The following is an 18706-nucleotide window of genomic DNA, read 5'->3' on the forward strand; positions in this document are numbered from 1 at the left end:
CATTGGATTAGACAAAGGGGAAGGAAGGGAAAGGACAGTGGATGGGAATAGAAAGGCAGTAGAATGAATTGGACATAACTTTCCTATGTTCATATATGAACACACCATCAGTGAAACTCCACATGATAGACAACCACAAGAATGGGATCCTAATTAGAATAAGTTATATTCCATGTATATATAATGTCAAAATACTCTCTACTATCATGTATATATTTAAAAAGTACAAATTAAAAAATGTAAAAAAAAAAGTGACAGAAGGGGCCTTTTTAAGGCACTCAATTGAATGTAGAGTAACAGATTATTTGTTGGAGGTTCCCAAATATATTATACAAAGTCTCAATAATCCTTGCCTCAATTGATTCATGGAGTTGCAGGATACAAAGGTTGAAGACATCCTGCATATGATGAAGGCATACATGTAGTAAATTAGGATGGCAAACTTAGGTAAGTCTGTGCTTTAGTTTACGAGCTCTGCAGCACCTTAGAAACCTCAGTATCATTGACCACACATACACTCATTTGACAAACATCAAGAAGTCTCAAAACATGAAGAGTTAGAGAAGATATTAATATATACCACTTTTGTATTTTGAGTCAGTTTGGAAGCTCATTAGTATAACTCTATAAAGTTGGACGTTCATATTTCCTACAACTCAACAATTATTTTCCTAAGTGGACATCTAAGAGAAACTCCTCTATTGTTTGGACTTGGCATGAGAATGTTCAAAGCAACCCCACTTATTACATAGCAATGAGAATGGCTCAAATGCCCATCGACAGGAAACTAAAGAATTTGCGGCATGAACTTTATTGAGTTGTGAAAAAGGAATGAATTACTATACACAAAAACCTGGAGAATAAAATGCAAATTGCAGATTACATAAAACTCGATGCTCTTTTAGTAAATTTATTTTTTTTAAAAAAACTAAACAATTAATAAGAACCAAAAAAGCAAGAAGAATGGTAAACTTCATGTTCATCATTGTGTTTTCCTTGATTAAGAGAAAGTCAGAGACAGGAGTGGGAAGAAAAATACAATTAAAGTATTATCAGTATTCTGGTTCTTGAGTTGGATGGTGGTCTCTAGCATTAAACCAGATGTTTAGCTGGGTGCAGTGGCACACACCTGTAATCCCGTCGACTTGGAAGGTTCAGGCAGAAAGATCACGAGTTCAAAGCCAGCCTCAACAACTCAGTGAGGCCCTAAACTCAGTGGTGCCCTGTCTCTAAATAAAACATAAAAATGGCTGGAGATGCGGCTCAGTGGTTAAGTGCCCCTGGGTTCCATTCTTGGTACCCAAAACAAAACAAAAAACCCAGCTGTTTTAACACCTTGCTTTCTTATTCCCCCATCTACAGAGAGAATAATTTTAAGAGACAAGCCCAAAGGTGACTCTTGAAGGATGAGCTACATGTCTGCTCACTTTGTATTCCCAGTGCCTACGTGCAGTGTCTAAAACCCAAGTCCTCAATAAGGTTTCCTGAATGAATCAATAAGTGAATAAGCAATAGAAAATTAAATGTCCTTTTGGTTAACTCTGAGTACAGTGTGAATAACCACTAACCCCCATAACTTTACATCCCCCCCCAACACAGAACTATTTAACTTATTTCCTAATCCATTGTAATCAGTTTTTAAAAATGAGAAGTACATGGTATTTTTCCATATAGAACATCCTACAATACCCATCACATAGAGTATCTATATATGAGAAAATTATTCTGAATCAAATATAGTACAGAAAAAAAAACTTTTTAGTGCATATTTTTTTCCCCAGGCAAAAGACCTCCAGAAAACATCCATCAAGAAGTAGGTTTAAAAATGGCACTTTTGGCTACCTTAGAGAATTAGATATGAGTCCCATGTGTTTTCTCTGATAAGTAAGTAGTAGATCAGCTTATAATGCAACCCTTTCTTTGAACAAAAATTGGCTAATTTGTTTTAAATGACAGGAAAAGCTGAAACCCTAAAGTCATTGTTTTAAAAATGTTCCATTTATTTCATGCAATATGCCTCTGTTTTTATATAATAATTCTAAGTATTATGCTACCATTTTAATAAAGGGCAAATAAATCTCAACCCAATTTTAAAGATATATATTAAGTACATTTATTAATTCATTTAACAATACCATATGCTATCTTTGACAATGAACTTCATTTTGGTACATAGCGCATTTGTGTTTTGGTATTGAAATGAAGAAAGATACATTGCACCTGAAAATCTGCCTTAAGTGATTAAAACCATGGTCAATGACAGTGACAGATTTCAACCAATTAGCAAAGCCAAAATGTTCTAGAGTTATTCTGTTCATTTATAATAAAAAAATTAAACAGGATTAATACTCAACAGGAGAGAATAGTTAATCTCAACAATTTAAAACAGGTCTCTCTTTAAGACAGCAGATTATTTTCACAATACATTTGAAAGGAAACAGTATTTAAAAATGTGAGATTCCAATGTGAACAAACTTTCAGCAGTAACATTTTAAATATGAATTACCTGTCCCTGTGGTATAGCCACCTTTTATAAGATGGTGTGAAGTCGATCACACTAATCCACACACATAATGATTATCATCTCCAAGTTATTCCCCATTTATCAACTTAACGTCTTATTAATTTATACAATTATTTAACAAAGATTACAAATAAAACCTCAAGACTCAAGCCAAAAGGTAGCTGCATTTCTCTCTATAACAAAACATGGCTTTCAAATTTGCACACATTGCATTAATGAAGAGACAAAAACTATATTCCTTTCCATCACCAAAAGATAAACTCATCACATACACAAACACCTAAAAAATCAAAAGTGTTTTCAGGGAGCAAAGAAAGATATCAGAGGCCCCCAGGTGTGAGTAAAACCTCACACAATACCCGTGCCCTATGTGGGTAAGGCACAGTCCAGACACACACACACACACACGAAATAAAAGCTCCTAGAAACACTGCTCTTATTCATTTAAGATATTTTTTGTGCTACATTTAGAAATGGATTTTTAAATTTTAAAGCAGAAAACTGTGAAAATATCAGGTAGAATACTTATTGTTTTATGATATGATTTAACAATTCAAGACAGATCAATTAAAACTCTATTCCCTTGCCTTTACAGATCTCTTTCCTTTGCTGAATACCCACAAGCCAAAGGCCCATTCTGGCAACATTACCCTCAGCTACACAGCAGGACTGCAAAGGCCCTGGTTAGAAGGAGGAGCAGGGCCTCTGGCCTAAGCTCTCACCCAGCAAGCTTGGGTCTGAGCATGTCACGTGACCATTCTGTTTCCTTGGTCATCAAATGAAAAGACTGAGCCATGCCCCACATGGCCTCCCATAGCACTATCATTTTAGGATTTTCTGACTTGAAGTTTTCATTAGAAACAGCTTTGATTCAATATTACACTCTACCCAGGATGCTGACTAGTAATTTGCATCTGGATAGAGAAAAGCTTTCTGTAGCTAGGTTACCTGTTGGGATTTATTAAACATATGGGCGGTGGGGGTCGGGGGTGTCCCACTCTTGGTGGATTAAAAGTGGCTGCAAATTCTTTGAAATTGACTCATAAAAAGGAGGCAACTCGTTTCCCACCCCTTGGTTCTGGACTAACTTTATGACTCCTTTTGGCTCATAAAATGGTGTGGAAGTGAAATTATGTAACTTCTAAGCAAGTAGAAGAAAGGTATTGCAGTATATTTAATCTCAGCCTGGGCTAGTTCTGGGGAATAGTCAAATGCAGTGGAAATGTGGGCAATTTGGCCCACAGTCCCAGCCCACTATAAGACATATGCATAAGACCATCTGTGTTAGTTTTCCATCAGTATAACAAAATACCTGAGATAATCAACTTATAAAGAGAAAAGGTTTACTATAGCTCATTTTGTGAGGTTCCAGGCCATCAATTGGTCATTGCTTTGGGGTCTATGGTGAGGCAGGATACCACAGCAGGAGTAGATGGTGAAACAAAAGTGCTCAACTGATGGCTAGGAAGAAAAAGAGGAAGGACTAGGGCCTCACAGTCCCTCTCAAGGACATACTCCTACGACTTAAGGACCTTCTACAAGGTTCCACCTCTCAAAAGTTTCCACCATTGTCCCAGTATTATCACTCTGGGGATCAAATCTTTAACACATGGGTCTTCAGAGGTTTTCAAGATTCAAACTGCAGCACCACCCAAGATCAAGCAGCCTCCACCGACTGCTCACTAACCACAAATGTAGGGCAGTGGTGGGTCACATCAGCTTAATTCTGCCCCAACCGACAACCTGTAGGGTCGGGAGCAAAAAAATTTAGGGGGAGGTTGTTGGGCAACAATAAACAGCTGGAATTCTCCTCTGTGTCAGAACTATGTTAGGTAAAGGGATATCCTCCTGGGTACCAAGACATCCTTATTCTGCAGATGCTCGGCTTCTAGGTTGGGAGACAGTCTGGAGGCAGAGCAATTTCAAAGGAATGCCATTGGTACTATAATGGGGTTGGGGTGGGACTTACTCAAGGTTTGTAGGAATTCAGAGAAGGGGCATGAATGCCAGAATTAGGAAACTGGCAAAGGCTTCTCAGAGGAGATAATATGTAAGGGGTGGGTTAATAAGAAGAAAGATATTCCTGGGTAAAGAAGGAGATAGAACATTCTAGGAAAGAGAAACAGCAGGTGCAAACCCTGAAGAGAGTGAGATGCGGACGTGGGACACAGGAGCATTCACTGTGACTCATGTATGAGGACACTGGGGTGGGTGGAGGAGTGGCTAACATAAAGCTCTAGTGGCCTTCAGAGACCCTCTGGCATTTGGCCTTTAAACTGAGGGTGATGAGAACCAAAGAAGAAAACCTGTTCTCCCTGCCTGCCTGCCTGCCTCCGCTCCCTGGCAGGAGGAGGCTGTATGGAGTACAGGTACTTCTCTGGTGCTCAGATTAGCTAACGGGAAGTTATATTTCCCAGGGTTCAAGATGGTGGGCCTTGGGATCTCAGTAAAATGTACAAGCAGCAGGTGAGAAGATGGCATTTTTTGAAAGGTGTTCTTTCTTCTCTTGTCAATTAATGAAGACCTGGAGAAACAAAGCATCTAAGACTCATCTTTAAAAGATGCTACAAGAAATGTTGTTAAAACCAGGTGGTAACCAACTACTATATATATAAATAGCTAATAAAAAATGGGAAAAAACCCCAGGTAGTATGTTTTCCTACTGACTAGTTGTGTGGTTTGGGCATATGACTAACCTCTTTACAAGTGGGTTTCCTCACGTGTACAATGGGGATAACGCTGGCCTTGACCTCACAGCTCATTAAAGACAAACATGTAAAGTCTTAGCATGGCACCTGGCATATGAGAGCTTCCAATATAAGGTCCCTAAATGGGGAAAGTTTGGAGGGGAGGGGTAACTCGGGCTTTAGCATGAAACTACCTGGTGTGTGAACTCAGGCTGTATGATGCAGTAGTTTTGGCAGCTGTTTGAGCTTAGAGAACATCTTCAGTCTTGCTCAGACTTAGTTTCCACATCTGAAAAATGTGGGTGGTGATATCTACCTCAAAAGACTGTGATGAGGAGTGAAGGAAATCATACATAGCAAATACCACAGCACAGAGCCCGACATGCAGTAGAAACGCACACACACGTGGAGGCAATCATCTTTCTCAAATATAGATTGACAATATTAATGCTAGACATTCAATATTACTTCAAAATCCTATCCTCTGACTACAGCTAGAAAAGTTGGATTACCAGGAAAAAAAAAATATATATATATATATATGTGTGTGTATAAAATCTTTAGCATGTTTTCCCATCCACTAGTACCAATGTATGGTGATAACCTATCACCAAGAAATGACTGAGGTACAACACTCTTACTTTGTTAGAGCATATTAAGAAAGCAATCTTGTTGTTTATGGGAAATGATAAAAAGAATTTAGCATTCCCAGACTCCCTCATTTGGCACTTTGAGGAACTACCTCTACATACCAAGACCCAAGATGTACTCTTTCCTAAACCAAAAAAGGAATCGTGCATATGTACAACGAAGATGAAAAATCCCTACCCCAGATGGCAATTTCAGTGAAAATAATCCCCCTAATGAGCAACATGTCATGTCCTTGGAATATGTTGCATTACAAGGCCAGTAACAATTTGGGCTTGAGAAAGCAATTCAGAGTTTCAAGTTTTATCACACAGAAGCTGAGTTCTAGAATATTTACCTTAAAAGTAGACACTTGCAAAGTAAACCCTTGCTGGAAGGCTTGATTTTGAGCTTCAAGTGTCGTCTATGCACAAACTTCTTCTATTCACATTCAATATATTTAGGATTAATTCTAGAACATGGTTATAGCTGATTTATAGAACCAAATGATTTAGGCTCAGTAAGAAGAATAATCATCTCAGTAAAAGGTCATTATTTCCCTATTTACCTGCTCACAGCATGACAAGGTTTCTTTCTTTTTTTTTTTAAATCTAATGTCCTAATTAAGTTAAAAGTTGATATGAAGGCAGTAATTAAGAAATTTGTCATTTTATAATGGCTTTTAATTACTTCAATGCTTTAGAACCTTTTTGGAAATGCTGGTTAACAGGTCATATTCCTATGGATGTCACTTTCATTTGAAGCTTGGTGAAATCCAGACCCTCGATTAAACAATTCCCTGCTAATTTGGGTGAAAGTTTTTGTTTGTTTGTTGCTTTTGTTTTTTGAGATGGGATCATGCCTTGTGACCTTGGAATCCCTGGGCTCAAGCCATCTTCCTGCCTCAGCCTCCTATGTAGCTGGGACTACAAGTACATGCTACTGTGCCCAGCTTAAAAGTACAATTTAAAGTCTGTAACAACTAATGACTCCTAAAAGGGGAATTTTAGCATGTTGCTATTCTGGGTAGAAAAACATTTTAACAACTTTCTGCAAACTAAGATTTAAAAAAACGATGAATGAGAACTATACCTAGAAATCTAATAAGGCAATTCCATCATGTAGGAAAACTCTAGTTCCCAAATGTTTTCCACATTGACTTTTTAAAAGATGTGTTACCCGGTTCTTCCACATTCAAACAGTGTATGAAACTCAATTTTAGGATGTGTATGCACAAAGAAAAATTTCCTATGTCCAAAGCCATCCATTCGCATGAAGTGTTGTCATTGTGTTATTGTGTCACTCTGGTCACCCATGGGCCACCGGAGGCCTGAAGGGACAGCTGCTCAGCACTCTAACTCCTCCATGACTTCCATGACAATTGTCCGTGGGCCTGTCAGAATCAGATTGCTCACGGTCCGGTAGTCTACGTGCAGCACATTGAGCCCATTGACAGAGACGACGAACTGACAGACCTAAAGGAACAATGAAAAGAAAGAACATCAGTTATAGCTGCAAGGTTTTTACAGACCTTTCATAAAGATAGTGTGCAGCCATAACAGGTAAGTCATTCTTAAAATATCCATGCAAACCCACTGACAACTCCAATTCAACAATCTCCAAAAAGGCACATTTTTCCTGGCATTGTGATGGGAAAAAAACATGTATTTTATGTATTTATTTTCAGTACTGGGGACTGAACCCAGGGGTGCTCTACTGCTGAGCTACAATACTAGGCCCACCCCCTTTTAAATTGGGACAGGGTCTAAGTTGCCCTGGCAAACAATTTACAGTCTTCTGAATGCTTCATCCTCCTGAGTTCCTGGAATTACAGGTGTGCATCAATAATGTGCCTGGTGAAGAAGCATTTATTTTAGGGTTTCACAAAATTGGGATTAAATCCTAACTCAGAACCTTAAGCTAGGTTATTTAAATTTCTGAGCTTTATTTCCTTCAATTCTAAAATAGGGATGTTACCTACCTTATAAGGTTATTGCAAGAATTAAAGAAGGTGAAATACACAAAGCTTCGTTACAGTGCTCCAAACCTGTGGAGATGCAATGTCTCCTTACAGTCACTGTGGTTTTTTTTTTTTAATGGCTGTAATTATTCATATGGACTCAGTAGACAAGAAGACCCTATGGTCCAGTGTTCCCTGAACAGTTCTCTTTTTATAAATATTGCTTCTACATGATTATTAATAGTGCTTCCTAGTGCTTCCTTCCATTTGTCAAGGGGTCTAGTCATTTTTTCCAGTATTGTGTATGGAACCCAGGGGCACTTTACCAAGAAAGCCACTTTCCCAATCCCCAACCCACTCCTACTTTTTTTTTTTTTTTTAAGACAAAGTGTCCCTAAGTAGTTAAGGCTGGCCTCAAACTTGCAATCCTCCTGCCGTAGCCTCTGGAGTCACTGGGATTACAGGCATGTGCCATCACACCTGGCTGAAGTGTACCAGTTGTAATGATAAATTCTACACATCTCCCTACTTCCTATCCCCAGAAAAGTGGATGAGGCTAACAAAGGCTAACTTTTACAGTGAGTGGTAACCTATGGCAGGAGAGGGAACCACAAAACAATGACAAGCACCATTCATTTATGTGCGCCCACTCTGTATATATCAGTTAAGTTTGGTAAGTCTGTGCTTATTTGTTATAGCAGCAGTACTTATACATATTCAGTGCTGAATGAACTGAATAACTAAATGCATAAATAAAACAGCACAATTAGGATTGAGTTTGAAGGTCTTCTTGCTCCATATAAATCTCTCCTCTCACTGGGAAAATAAGAAAATAGGAAGAAGGAAAAGACAGCAAGCAGGAGAAGGGATAGAAACAGGGAGAAGGAAAGGAAGGATGGAAGATGGTTGAGATGGACTAATTGAGTGATGAGTCCCATATCTGTGGTTCTCATCATCCCACTCCTGTTAGTACAAGGCCTGAGTACCTAATGTGTGTTCCTGCTCCTAACTAGTTATTAATTAATTTAGTGTTGAAGAATTCAGCCAAACAATGTGGAAAATACAAAAACATTCTGAAACTACCATTTCCCTTTAGGTGTTTTCTGAGTGGGTGTTGTAGTCAGTTTTTTCATGGCTGTGACCAAAGATCTGACAAGAAAATTGGAGGAGGGAAAGTTTATTTGGGGCTCATGGTTTCAGAAGTCTCTGTCCACAGGTGGCTGACTCCATTCCTCAGGGCCCAAGATAAGGCAGGACATCATGGTGGAAGAGACGTGGAGGAAAGAGGCTCAGTCATGGTCACCAGGAAGTCGAGAGCTCTGCTCCACATCACAAAATATATACCCCAAAGGCATGCCCAATGACCCACCTCCTCCAGACACACCCCACCAACCCTAGTCACCTCTTAGTTAATACCTATTGTGGGACTGACCCACCAATTAGGTTAAAGCTCATAATCCAATCATTTCACCTCTAAACCTTCTTGTGTTGTCTCACCCATGAGCTTTGGGGGGGAGCGGGGTGACAGGACACCTCACATCTAAACAATAACAGTGGATAATTTAAATTTAAATTTAAACATTATATTAAGTCCCAAACAATCTATACCTACTACTTAGGTACACCAAGTTTGAAAGTATTAAAAGGTCAGTTCTGCCTCTGCAGAAAAGATGTGGGATTTAGAATCCAACAATAGATTGACATCCTTGGCCCCTTTGATGGATGACATTAATCAAATCACTTCTGTTCTTCTATGTCTCATGATATGTTTTAGTCATTTTTTCATTGCTGTGACTAAAAGGTCTTACCAGAACAATTTTAGGGAAGGAAAGTTTTATTTAGGGGCTCATGGTTTCAGAAGTCCAAATCCACAGACAGCAGACTCCATTCCTAGGGGCTCAAGGTAAAGGCGGTTATCATGGTGGAAGATTGTGGCAGACGAAACCAGCTCACTTGATGATCAGAAAGCAGAGAGAGAGAGGACTCCACTTGCTAGATACAAAATATATCTCCCATAACCACACCTGCAGTGAACCATTTCCTCCAACCATACACCACCTGCCTCAAGCCAACACCAGTTAATCCCATCAGGGACTAATTCCTCCTCAATCATTTCTCCTCCAGATCTTCTAGCGTTGCTTCACACATGAGTTTTTTGGGACACTTCACATCCAAACAATAATATGATACGTCTTATTTTTAAAAGAGTTAGGTAAACATGCTTATCTTCACAGGTTCAGATTAGAGAATGCACTTAAAACCTCTTCCTTAACACCAAGCAATACAGTAGTGCTGGGTTCTATTCATTTTTTTTCCTTAAAAACACTCCCTTCAAGGTCACATACAAAACAGAATAGAAAGTGGAAGGTCATAAGCAGACTGTTTATTTACTCAGTGAACAGTTGCTATTTCTTCTTGGATTTTCTACTCCCCAATTTACATCACCAAGGTGTTTCACCTGCCCAACACCACCCCATGATCACCAGTTTTCCTGTTCCTTTTCATTAGTCTTTCCTCTTGGATTCAGGACATGTCTTATATAAAATCAGCAATTGTCAATCATGGTCAAGGTCAGAGTCATATTGGAGGTCATGCAGCAGGTCGTAATTCCTCCCCAAGTGGGTCACAGTAATGCACAGGACAATTTAGCTCTAATTTCACATAGGCATTAGCCTGGGCTTTGTTTTTGTTTTTGTTTTTTTGGGTTTTTTCCTTCTGCAGAGCAGACTCTCCAGCCAAAGAATGGGAGGAATTTCATCCCCTCCATTACCAGAGAGTTGGTCTTTAGAGCTTGATTCTTCTTCCCTCTTTGTATTGCCAAATAATCCAATCATTTTGAAGGCAAGAGTTTCCAGGAAGTCCAGCTCCAGCTCACCCTTCACAGGTTCCCCAAGATTAAATGTGTCTCTGCATGACATAGGGTCACATTCAGAATGAGTCATCACCACACTGGGTTTTGTCTATAGTTTGTTTTAATTGACCAACAACAAAAAAAAAATAGAAATTCTTCATATAAAATCCAGATTGGGGCCTCTCTTGGACAAGGAGAAGACCTGATCACACCATGCCTGGATGGCCACTGGACAGGGGCTGAGTAAGGGCAGCCCCTTCTCAATGGGGCATACGCCACCCTCTCGTTTGCCACCGTAATTTCTACTTCCTAACTTATGCTTAGCTGATGGGCGTTTGAGTTTGAAATCCCCTATCTGGAACCAGCAAAGAAAAGAAGCCAAAGAGACAGCGGCTTGAAGCTTCAAGAACTGAAGGAGAAATGAAATGTGGAGTATCCATGCAATGGGATGTTATCCAGCCATAAAATGGAACAAACCACACACTGTAACACGGATGAGCTTAGAAAACATACGAAGTGAAAGAAGCCAGTCACAACAGCCCAGAGAGAGAGGACTCCACTTGCCAGATACAAAATATATTCCCCATAGTCATGCCTCCAGTGACTACTTCAGAGGAGCCATCTGTAGGAAATGTTTAGAATGGCTGAGTCCTATGGGTTGCAGAGGGCTGGAGAACAGGGGTAGGACATGGGGGTGATTGCTAATGGGTAAGGGATTTCTTTTTGTTTATAATTTTATTTATGATCTGGACATCATAAATCTTGGTGAGTGGTGGCTTGAATTAAATTTAATTTTAGGCAAAGGGAGAGGATCATTTCTTGGTTTTGGTTTGTATGCATGTGTGACTTATTTGCTTTCTCATAAAATAAGGCAATAAGACTGGGCAATTAGACATTCTCACTCCCTTGCAAAGTAGCAGGGGCAATAGGGGGTTAGAACAAATGCCCTGTGAAAAGCTCATACCCCACAATCCTCTTTACCTGTGCCAACACCTGGGTACACCTCTGGGAGTATAACAATCAAGGGGAGACCTCTGCCGCCAAGGGGAAAAGGCTAAGACATCTTGAACCAAAGTGAGTGTGAAGAACTTAAAAAAAAAAAAAGATTTAACCACCAGAGTCCTTGCTTTCATGAAGCTCACAATTTAGTTGGAGAAGCAGAATATCACAGGTAGGGTCCTTTCAAAATTGAGGGCAACTTTTCAGTAAAGTCTGTCCATTGACTGAAAACCTGTCTTTGGGGATGGGAATATAGCTCTGTGGTAGAATAAGTGCCTAGTATACATGAGGCCCTGGGTTCAATCCCCCCAGCAATACACACACACACACACACACACACACACACACACACACGAGACGGGAGAATAAAACATATTCTTTTCCAAGCACCAATCCAGGTACTTTAAATACTTAATAAAAAATCTTCCTGGCCGGGCGCATTGGTACACACCTGTAATCTCAGTGGCTTGGAGGCTGAAGCAGGAAGATCACAGGAAGCTCAAAGCCAGTCTCAGCAACTTAGCAAAGCCCTAAGCAACTTGGCAAGACTGTCTCAAAATAAAAAGGGCTGGGGATGTGGATCAGTGGTTGAATGCTCCTTGATTCAATTCCCAGTACCAAACAAACAAACCAAAAAAAAAAAAGAAAAAGAAAGAAAGAAATTTCCTAACAACCATGTAGTGACATATGTTAGGTTCTGGCCAGACACTCAGCTGTCATCCTAAAATCAGCTTGATATCTTTTTCAGAAATCACCTTCCCTCTGTCTCTGCTATGGGCAATATGGATAGGAATATCAACCGAGGTACCCTGTCACCTCCCTCATTCATGGGGTCACCTAACTCAAGCTTGGCCATTCACACTCACTCTCCCCGAAGCACTGAATCTGGATGTAACACTAAAGACAAACTTCATTTGCATTGGTTCTTAGGTCTCCAGGTCATCTCTATTCCTGTCCCTTGCTTATCAATTGTGGTTCTCTAGATTTGCCTTTGATTGTTTTATGTACTTGATATCCTTCTAATCAGTTCTTTTTTTTTCTTATCATAGCTGGTATCTCTCACTGGCAACCCATAATTCCCAATACAATCCTTGTGAGCAAACTGAATGTCAGGGAGGTCAAGTTACTTGCTCAAGGTCACACAGCTAAGTGCCACATCTGGAATTTAATTTCCATATGAATCCACAGCATTACACAGATACAAATTTATGAAGTACAGTATGTACACGTGAATTCTGAGGAATGCACAGAAGAGTGGAAGATAGGTATTTTTTTCTCTTTAACTGTTAAATAGTTGTAGATCCACTCAAATCTCTTATAGTTTTGATGTTTAGGATCTTTCAACTTTTTAAGAAGGTTTTTATTCAATTAAGACTGGGTTGCCATGTGTGTCATTTGTCATTCTCAACAATATGTAGAGTTAGACACTTATTTCACAATTTTCCTTAAAGGAAGAAAAAAAGGCTTCAAAACCTTTATCATGCTTATATTCAAGGTAGTATTTTTAGAATTAGATTTTAGAAAGACGTCATCTCTCCCCAAGTGTTCTCAACACTGTGGTTCCTGCAGTTCCAATGTCCTGTTACTAAAAATGTACAAAATGATCTAGAACTGCAGTCTTACAGTGTAAGGTATTCAGTCATAATGGACCTCCAATTAGCATCCATGGTACACTATATTTTGCAAATCAACATGCATTATGAGTAACCACAGGAAGTACACAGCTTGGGGGGAAATGACTTCTCTGTATTAAAAAGCAAACAGACCCAAATACAGAGAACAGGTGCCTCTGAATTGGCCCACCTGGGGAACATATTACCCCCTACCTGGGCTGGAGGGCTTAGATGAGAATTCAAGCGTGTTCAGAACACTTTTCCTTATAATCATCTTTATCATGTCTATTTTCAAAGATTGGGCTGCAGTTCTTTCATTTCCCCAATTCTTAGAAAAGCGATCAATCATGAGTTTGTGCAGCGGCTCTGTAACTCATCTCCCAGGAGTGTGTGTGCTGCAGAGGATTGAGTCCAGGGCCTCACGGGCATGCTGGGCAAGTGTTCTACCACTGAAGTTATATCTCCAGCCATTTTTATTTTTTATTTTGAGACAGAATTTCACTAAATTGCTCAGGATGGCTTCAAATGTGGGGTCCTCCTGCCTCAGCTTTCAGAATAGCTGGGATTACAGGTGTTTGCTACCATACCTGGCAAAGTTTAGGATCCAGTCTCTCCCATCTGCTAACTTTTAAATGAAGCGACATGAAACATGTTATCATCAATGAAAAGAAGAACAACACCTTCGTCTGTCATAGTAAGCCTAGGAAAGAAATGTCTCTGAGCAAGCAGGCAGTGGAGAAAAGTCTAAGGAATTGAGTGGGCCTTGTAAGAATTAACAAGAAGAAGGCAGGACTAAGCGCATTTCAGGGTGTGATCAGGTTGGAACAAATACCTAGGCAGAACTCCAGCCTTCCTCCTGATAGGAAGCCAAATCAACTAAATAATCTTGCCTCTAATTCCTCTCCCTGCGCCAGTCCTGGCAGATGGATGATAACCCTCTGGACAGGCTGAGTTCCCAAGGGATTGTGCAACTGCACATTTGTTCTTACATGGCTGAAGTCCCACAATTACTCAACTTGATTCATCCAAAGTGGGAGCGAGGCTGGGGAGAAACACAGCACCTACAATTACAAGAAGGTCTTCTCCCTGCCCTGGGAATCTGCATCCATTCAGAATGGTGCACCCTGCCACTGCTTCGTTCTTATGAATGCACTTTGACTTGTCTTTGCCTCTTTTGTTTTTCTTTCTTTCTTTCTTTCTTTCTTTTCTGATCTTGAAATGATTGAAGGGTGAGCTGCTTCAGACTTTCTCTGAAGATTACAGAAAATGTTTAGAGAGATAGAGGCAGATAAAGTTTTGGAGACAAAATCAGAAGGAAGAGAGAGATAAAAGAGACAGAAACAGATGCAGAAAATAATCAGGAAGAGCTGGTTCCTAGTTAGTGGGTTGGGGAATCCTGTCCATCTAAATGATACAGAAAGCAGGAACCAGATGCCAGGCAGCAAACCTGAAATTCTCAATCAAGCAGAATGCTCTACTGTGCTCTAGAGATCATCCTGATCAAGATCCCATTAAAAGTGGAACCCTGTTCTATCAGACCCTGCCAGCCATCCAGCCTATCTTCTCTTAAACACTTCTTAGGTCAGGAAATGCAGCAAATGATAAGGAAGGCTTTGGGGGGCTGGGGGCAGTTGCATGGTAGCTGTTCCTGTTATGTGTGCAATCAACATTATCTAAGTCACTTTTAATGCCAATTGCTGAAACAAAAAGCACATTCAGATATAAAATGCTAGCTTGTGAACTGCACTGCAAATACAAGTCACTTTGAGGAGTGTGGACTCTCAGATCTCACCCAAGACCTACCAAATCAGACTCTCCAGGGGTGTGCTCTAAGAATTCCCATTTTCATTGAGCATAACAGGTACCATTTTGAGAAACAGTGCTGCAAAGCATCTAGTCAAAATGTTTCCAACATCATTAGTTTAAATGCTTATCCCACCTGTCTTATAACAGTATATTCTTTAACCATGAGTATTGACAACTTCAAACAAGAGAAAAAAAATCACATTTCAGTTTTTTGAGTCAAATTTTTTTTGAGTCAAATTTTGCTACCTTTTAGGCTTCAAAGCTAATAATAATCTATAAAATGCTGAAGATTAGAGCCACAATCAGAGATAACATCTAAGTTTCCCAAAACACAACACAAAAAGTAAAACATGCTGTCATGTTAGTCCACACATACCTTTAATGACATTTATGAGCTATATCTCAACTGTTGATGTCACAAATTAATACTATGGTCAGGCCTACTGAGAATAAAGTTGCAACTTTTGAAGGCCAAAACATCAAAAAGAAAAGAAGGCTGGGGTAAACCACAGCAAATAGAGTCATGAGTAAATTAAGAAATATTTGAAAAATGTTGAAATTTAGTGTTCAGAAAGAAAAACAAGTTATATTTTGATTGTTCTTATTTCCTTATATTTTGCTTCAAATCATACATGTGGCTGTCATAATAGGATCCTGAATAATGTGAAAGCAATGGCAGACACATTTCCACAAAGCACTATCTCTCCTCTCCAATGCACACTTCTGAAAGCCCAGCCACTTGGTCCACACCTTAATCTGTCTGGGAGGCGAAAACAAGTACCATAAACAGGGTAGCTTACAAATAACAAATATTTGTCTCCCATTTCTGGAGGGCAGGAATTCTAAAATCACCACACCAACAAAGAGGTACTGGGGAGGGCCAATGGCTTCCTTGCAGATGATACCTTCCCATCCTCATATCAGGAGGGGTGACAGCACTCTTTCAGGACACTTTTAAAAGGGCATAATGGCATTCATGAATGCTCCACCTCCATGAGCTCATAACTTCCCAAAGGTCTCACCTCCTAATACCATCACCTTGGGGCCTAGGATTTCAATGTGTGAAATGTGAATTTGTGAGACACAAACATTCATACCACAGCAGTCCTTACCCCAGACCACTTCTTAGGTCACAACTTGCCAATCAGCATAGACAGTGCTATAATAGCTAAGAACACCTAACCTTCTTTCAAAGCTTTTTTTTTTTGAATACTGGAGATTGAACCTAGGAGTGCTTAACCACTGAGTCACACCCATAGCCCATTTTTTATATATTTTTTGAGACAGGATCTCACTAAATTCCGAGGCTGGCTTTGAATTTGTGATCCTCCTGCCTCAGTCTCCAGAGCCACCGGGATTACAGGCATGCACCACCATGCCCAGCCCTCTTCCAAAGTTCTTGATGTGTGTGATTTCATTTAAAATTCTCAGCATACCCTCCTGAGGCAGTTAATTATTTTTATTCCCATTTTACCATGGAAACTTAAGTTACTTCACTGGCCCAAGTTCAGGAAGCTACAAGTGGTGAAGCCAGGATTCTGACCTTGAACTTGTAGACTTACATCCTAGTTTACTCTGCATCCTGCACTTAGCTAGCCACTCCCCTAAAACTGGCACTAACACCCTATGGATGAACACTCTACCCTGATATGGTGTCTAAGTGCCTCTTAGACATAATTAATTTCTCAAGAACACAACATTTGCTTTTTCCTTCTACTATCCCTGAATATGGAACACTGCTTATTTCATGGTCATCATTATTACCACCATCATCCTTATACAGAGAAGAAAATAAATAAGAACAGGAGGGGACATTTTTATTCTCCTAAAAATAACTCTCATGCCTGTAATCCCAGCTGCTTGGGAGACTAAGGCAGGAGGATCACAAGTTCAAGGTCAGCCTCAGCAATTTAGCACGGCATTAAGTAACTTAGCAAAAAGACTCTGTCTCAAAACAAAAAATAAAAAGGGCTGGGGATGTGGCTAGGTGTTTAAATGCCCTTGGGTTCAATCCCTAGTGAAAAAAAAAAAAAGAAAAGAAAGAAAGAAAGAGAAAAGAAAAGAAAACAATAACTCAGGCAAACGTAAGTCAGATCCAGTAGGGTTATGTGCCATCTTATCTCCAAAGACTGTTCAGATAACCGTGTTTCCTCACAACCTGAAGGAGGAGGAGGAAGGTCCTTCTCACTGTTGGCAGCTCTTCTCCTCTGCTAGAATTAACCAGGATGCAACAATGAGGTGAATATTAATGATTCCTGGATAAAGAGTTTAAAGATTCTAGAGGAATAGAGGGGGATATAATCATCTTTGGTTGCAATGCTACATATAATTCAGCCAGCAAGTTCCCTAAACCACATCATTTGTCATAATAATCGTTTATATTACCTAATCTCTGCCTTCACCCAGCATGAACAATTCCACTCACAATGCTTTTTTGCTGTTGTGGTGATTGCTGCTTCATAATAGAAACAAAAGAGCAAAAGATTAAATATATCATCTGTCTTGAGTAGGTGGGTGAGAAATTGGATATAACATGATCAACACAGCATAGATGTCACCATGCTTGATAATAAACACCCTTTACGTGCCTCTAAAACTTGGTTTATCCACAGCAAAAATCAATTTCCTAAGAAGTTTATCCCTGGGGATATTCTCATTCTCTCCTTCCTCCCTCTCTTTCTGATGAGGGATTCTCCAAGGATCCTCAAGCACAGGGTAAAAGAAAAGTAGCGCGGAAGCCAGAGTCAGGAGATAAATTCTAATCTCAACTCTACACCCAATAAACTGATTTATGGAGCATGCTATTTCCCTTCTCTGGATATTAGTTTTTCATCTGATAAATTAGATAGAAAAAAAAAGAAAACATTTTTAGAAAATTTAAAGTACATTTTAGCTCTAATGTTCTATGTGGAAAAGAAAATGGTGATTGAACAACATGTTTACTATTAACAGTGCCTTTGGTTTATTAAATACTTATGTGCCAAGAACTAGGCCAGGCATTTGTTTCTATTAAATTTGTAAAGGAAATGTTATTCTTAGATACGTAAACTGAAGTTTCAGAGCCATGCAAATGGAAGAACATGAGATCAGAGTTTCTTTCGTGCACTTAATGCATTTTAGGTTTATGAACAAACAAAGCAAAAAGACATATTACAAAGCTCTCTTCCCTTAAGACAGTGTAGCGTAGCTGTCGGCAGAAAGTGACAGGACTAAAAGTCTAGTAACTGATCCTCATACATGTGCATTGGACTTAAGACCAAAACAGCACTATAGAAAAGAGAAACATTTTATAGTGATCAAAGGTTTAAACCTTTATCAGGAAGATTAAAAAAAAATGAAAACACTTATGCACCTAAAAAAAGTCTCATAAACCACATAGCAAAATTCACAGAATTCAAGGGATAAATCGGCAATTACACAAAAACAGTTAAGACTATTCTGTCCCATTTACAATAAAGGACAGAGCAATTACACAGAAGGTCACTCTAGACATATGTAATACATATGTATAGCCTATGATCAGCAATTCTGCTCCCATATCGTACACAATACCATGCTTATGGTATGACTAATTTATAAAGACTTCAAAAATAGATAGCTAGTCCATGATTTAGAATTCCTTGGTAGTGGTTACATTAT

The 18706-nt window shown here is 39.4% G+C and overlaps 1 protein-coding gene across 1 annotated transcript in view; it reads right to left on the reverse strand.

The window, feature by feature from the left end:
• Positions 1-2088: 2088 nt before the first annotated feature.
• Positions 2089-18706, reverse strand: part of Deptor (DEP domain containing MTOR interacting protein) — a 140570-nt gene continuing 123952 nt past the window's right edge. The window contains exon 9 of the mRNA XM_027949714.2: positions 2089-7313. Within this exon, the coding sequence (XP_027805515.1) occupies positions 7185-7313 (129 nt within the window). The 3' untranslated portion in view covers positions 2089-7184. The remainder of the gene's footprint in view (positions 7314-18706) is intronic.

Source organism: Marmota flaviventris, chromosome 15, assembly GCF_047511675.1.
Source record: "Marmota flaviventris isolate mMarFla1 chromosome 15, mMarFla1.hap1, whole genome shotgun sequence".
Lineage (NCBI taxonomy): Eukaryota > Metazoa > Chordata > Mammalia > Rodentia > Sciuridae > Marmota > Marmota flaviventris.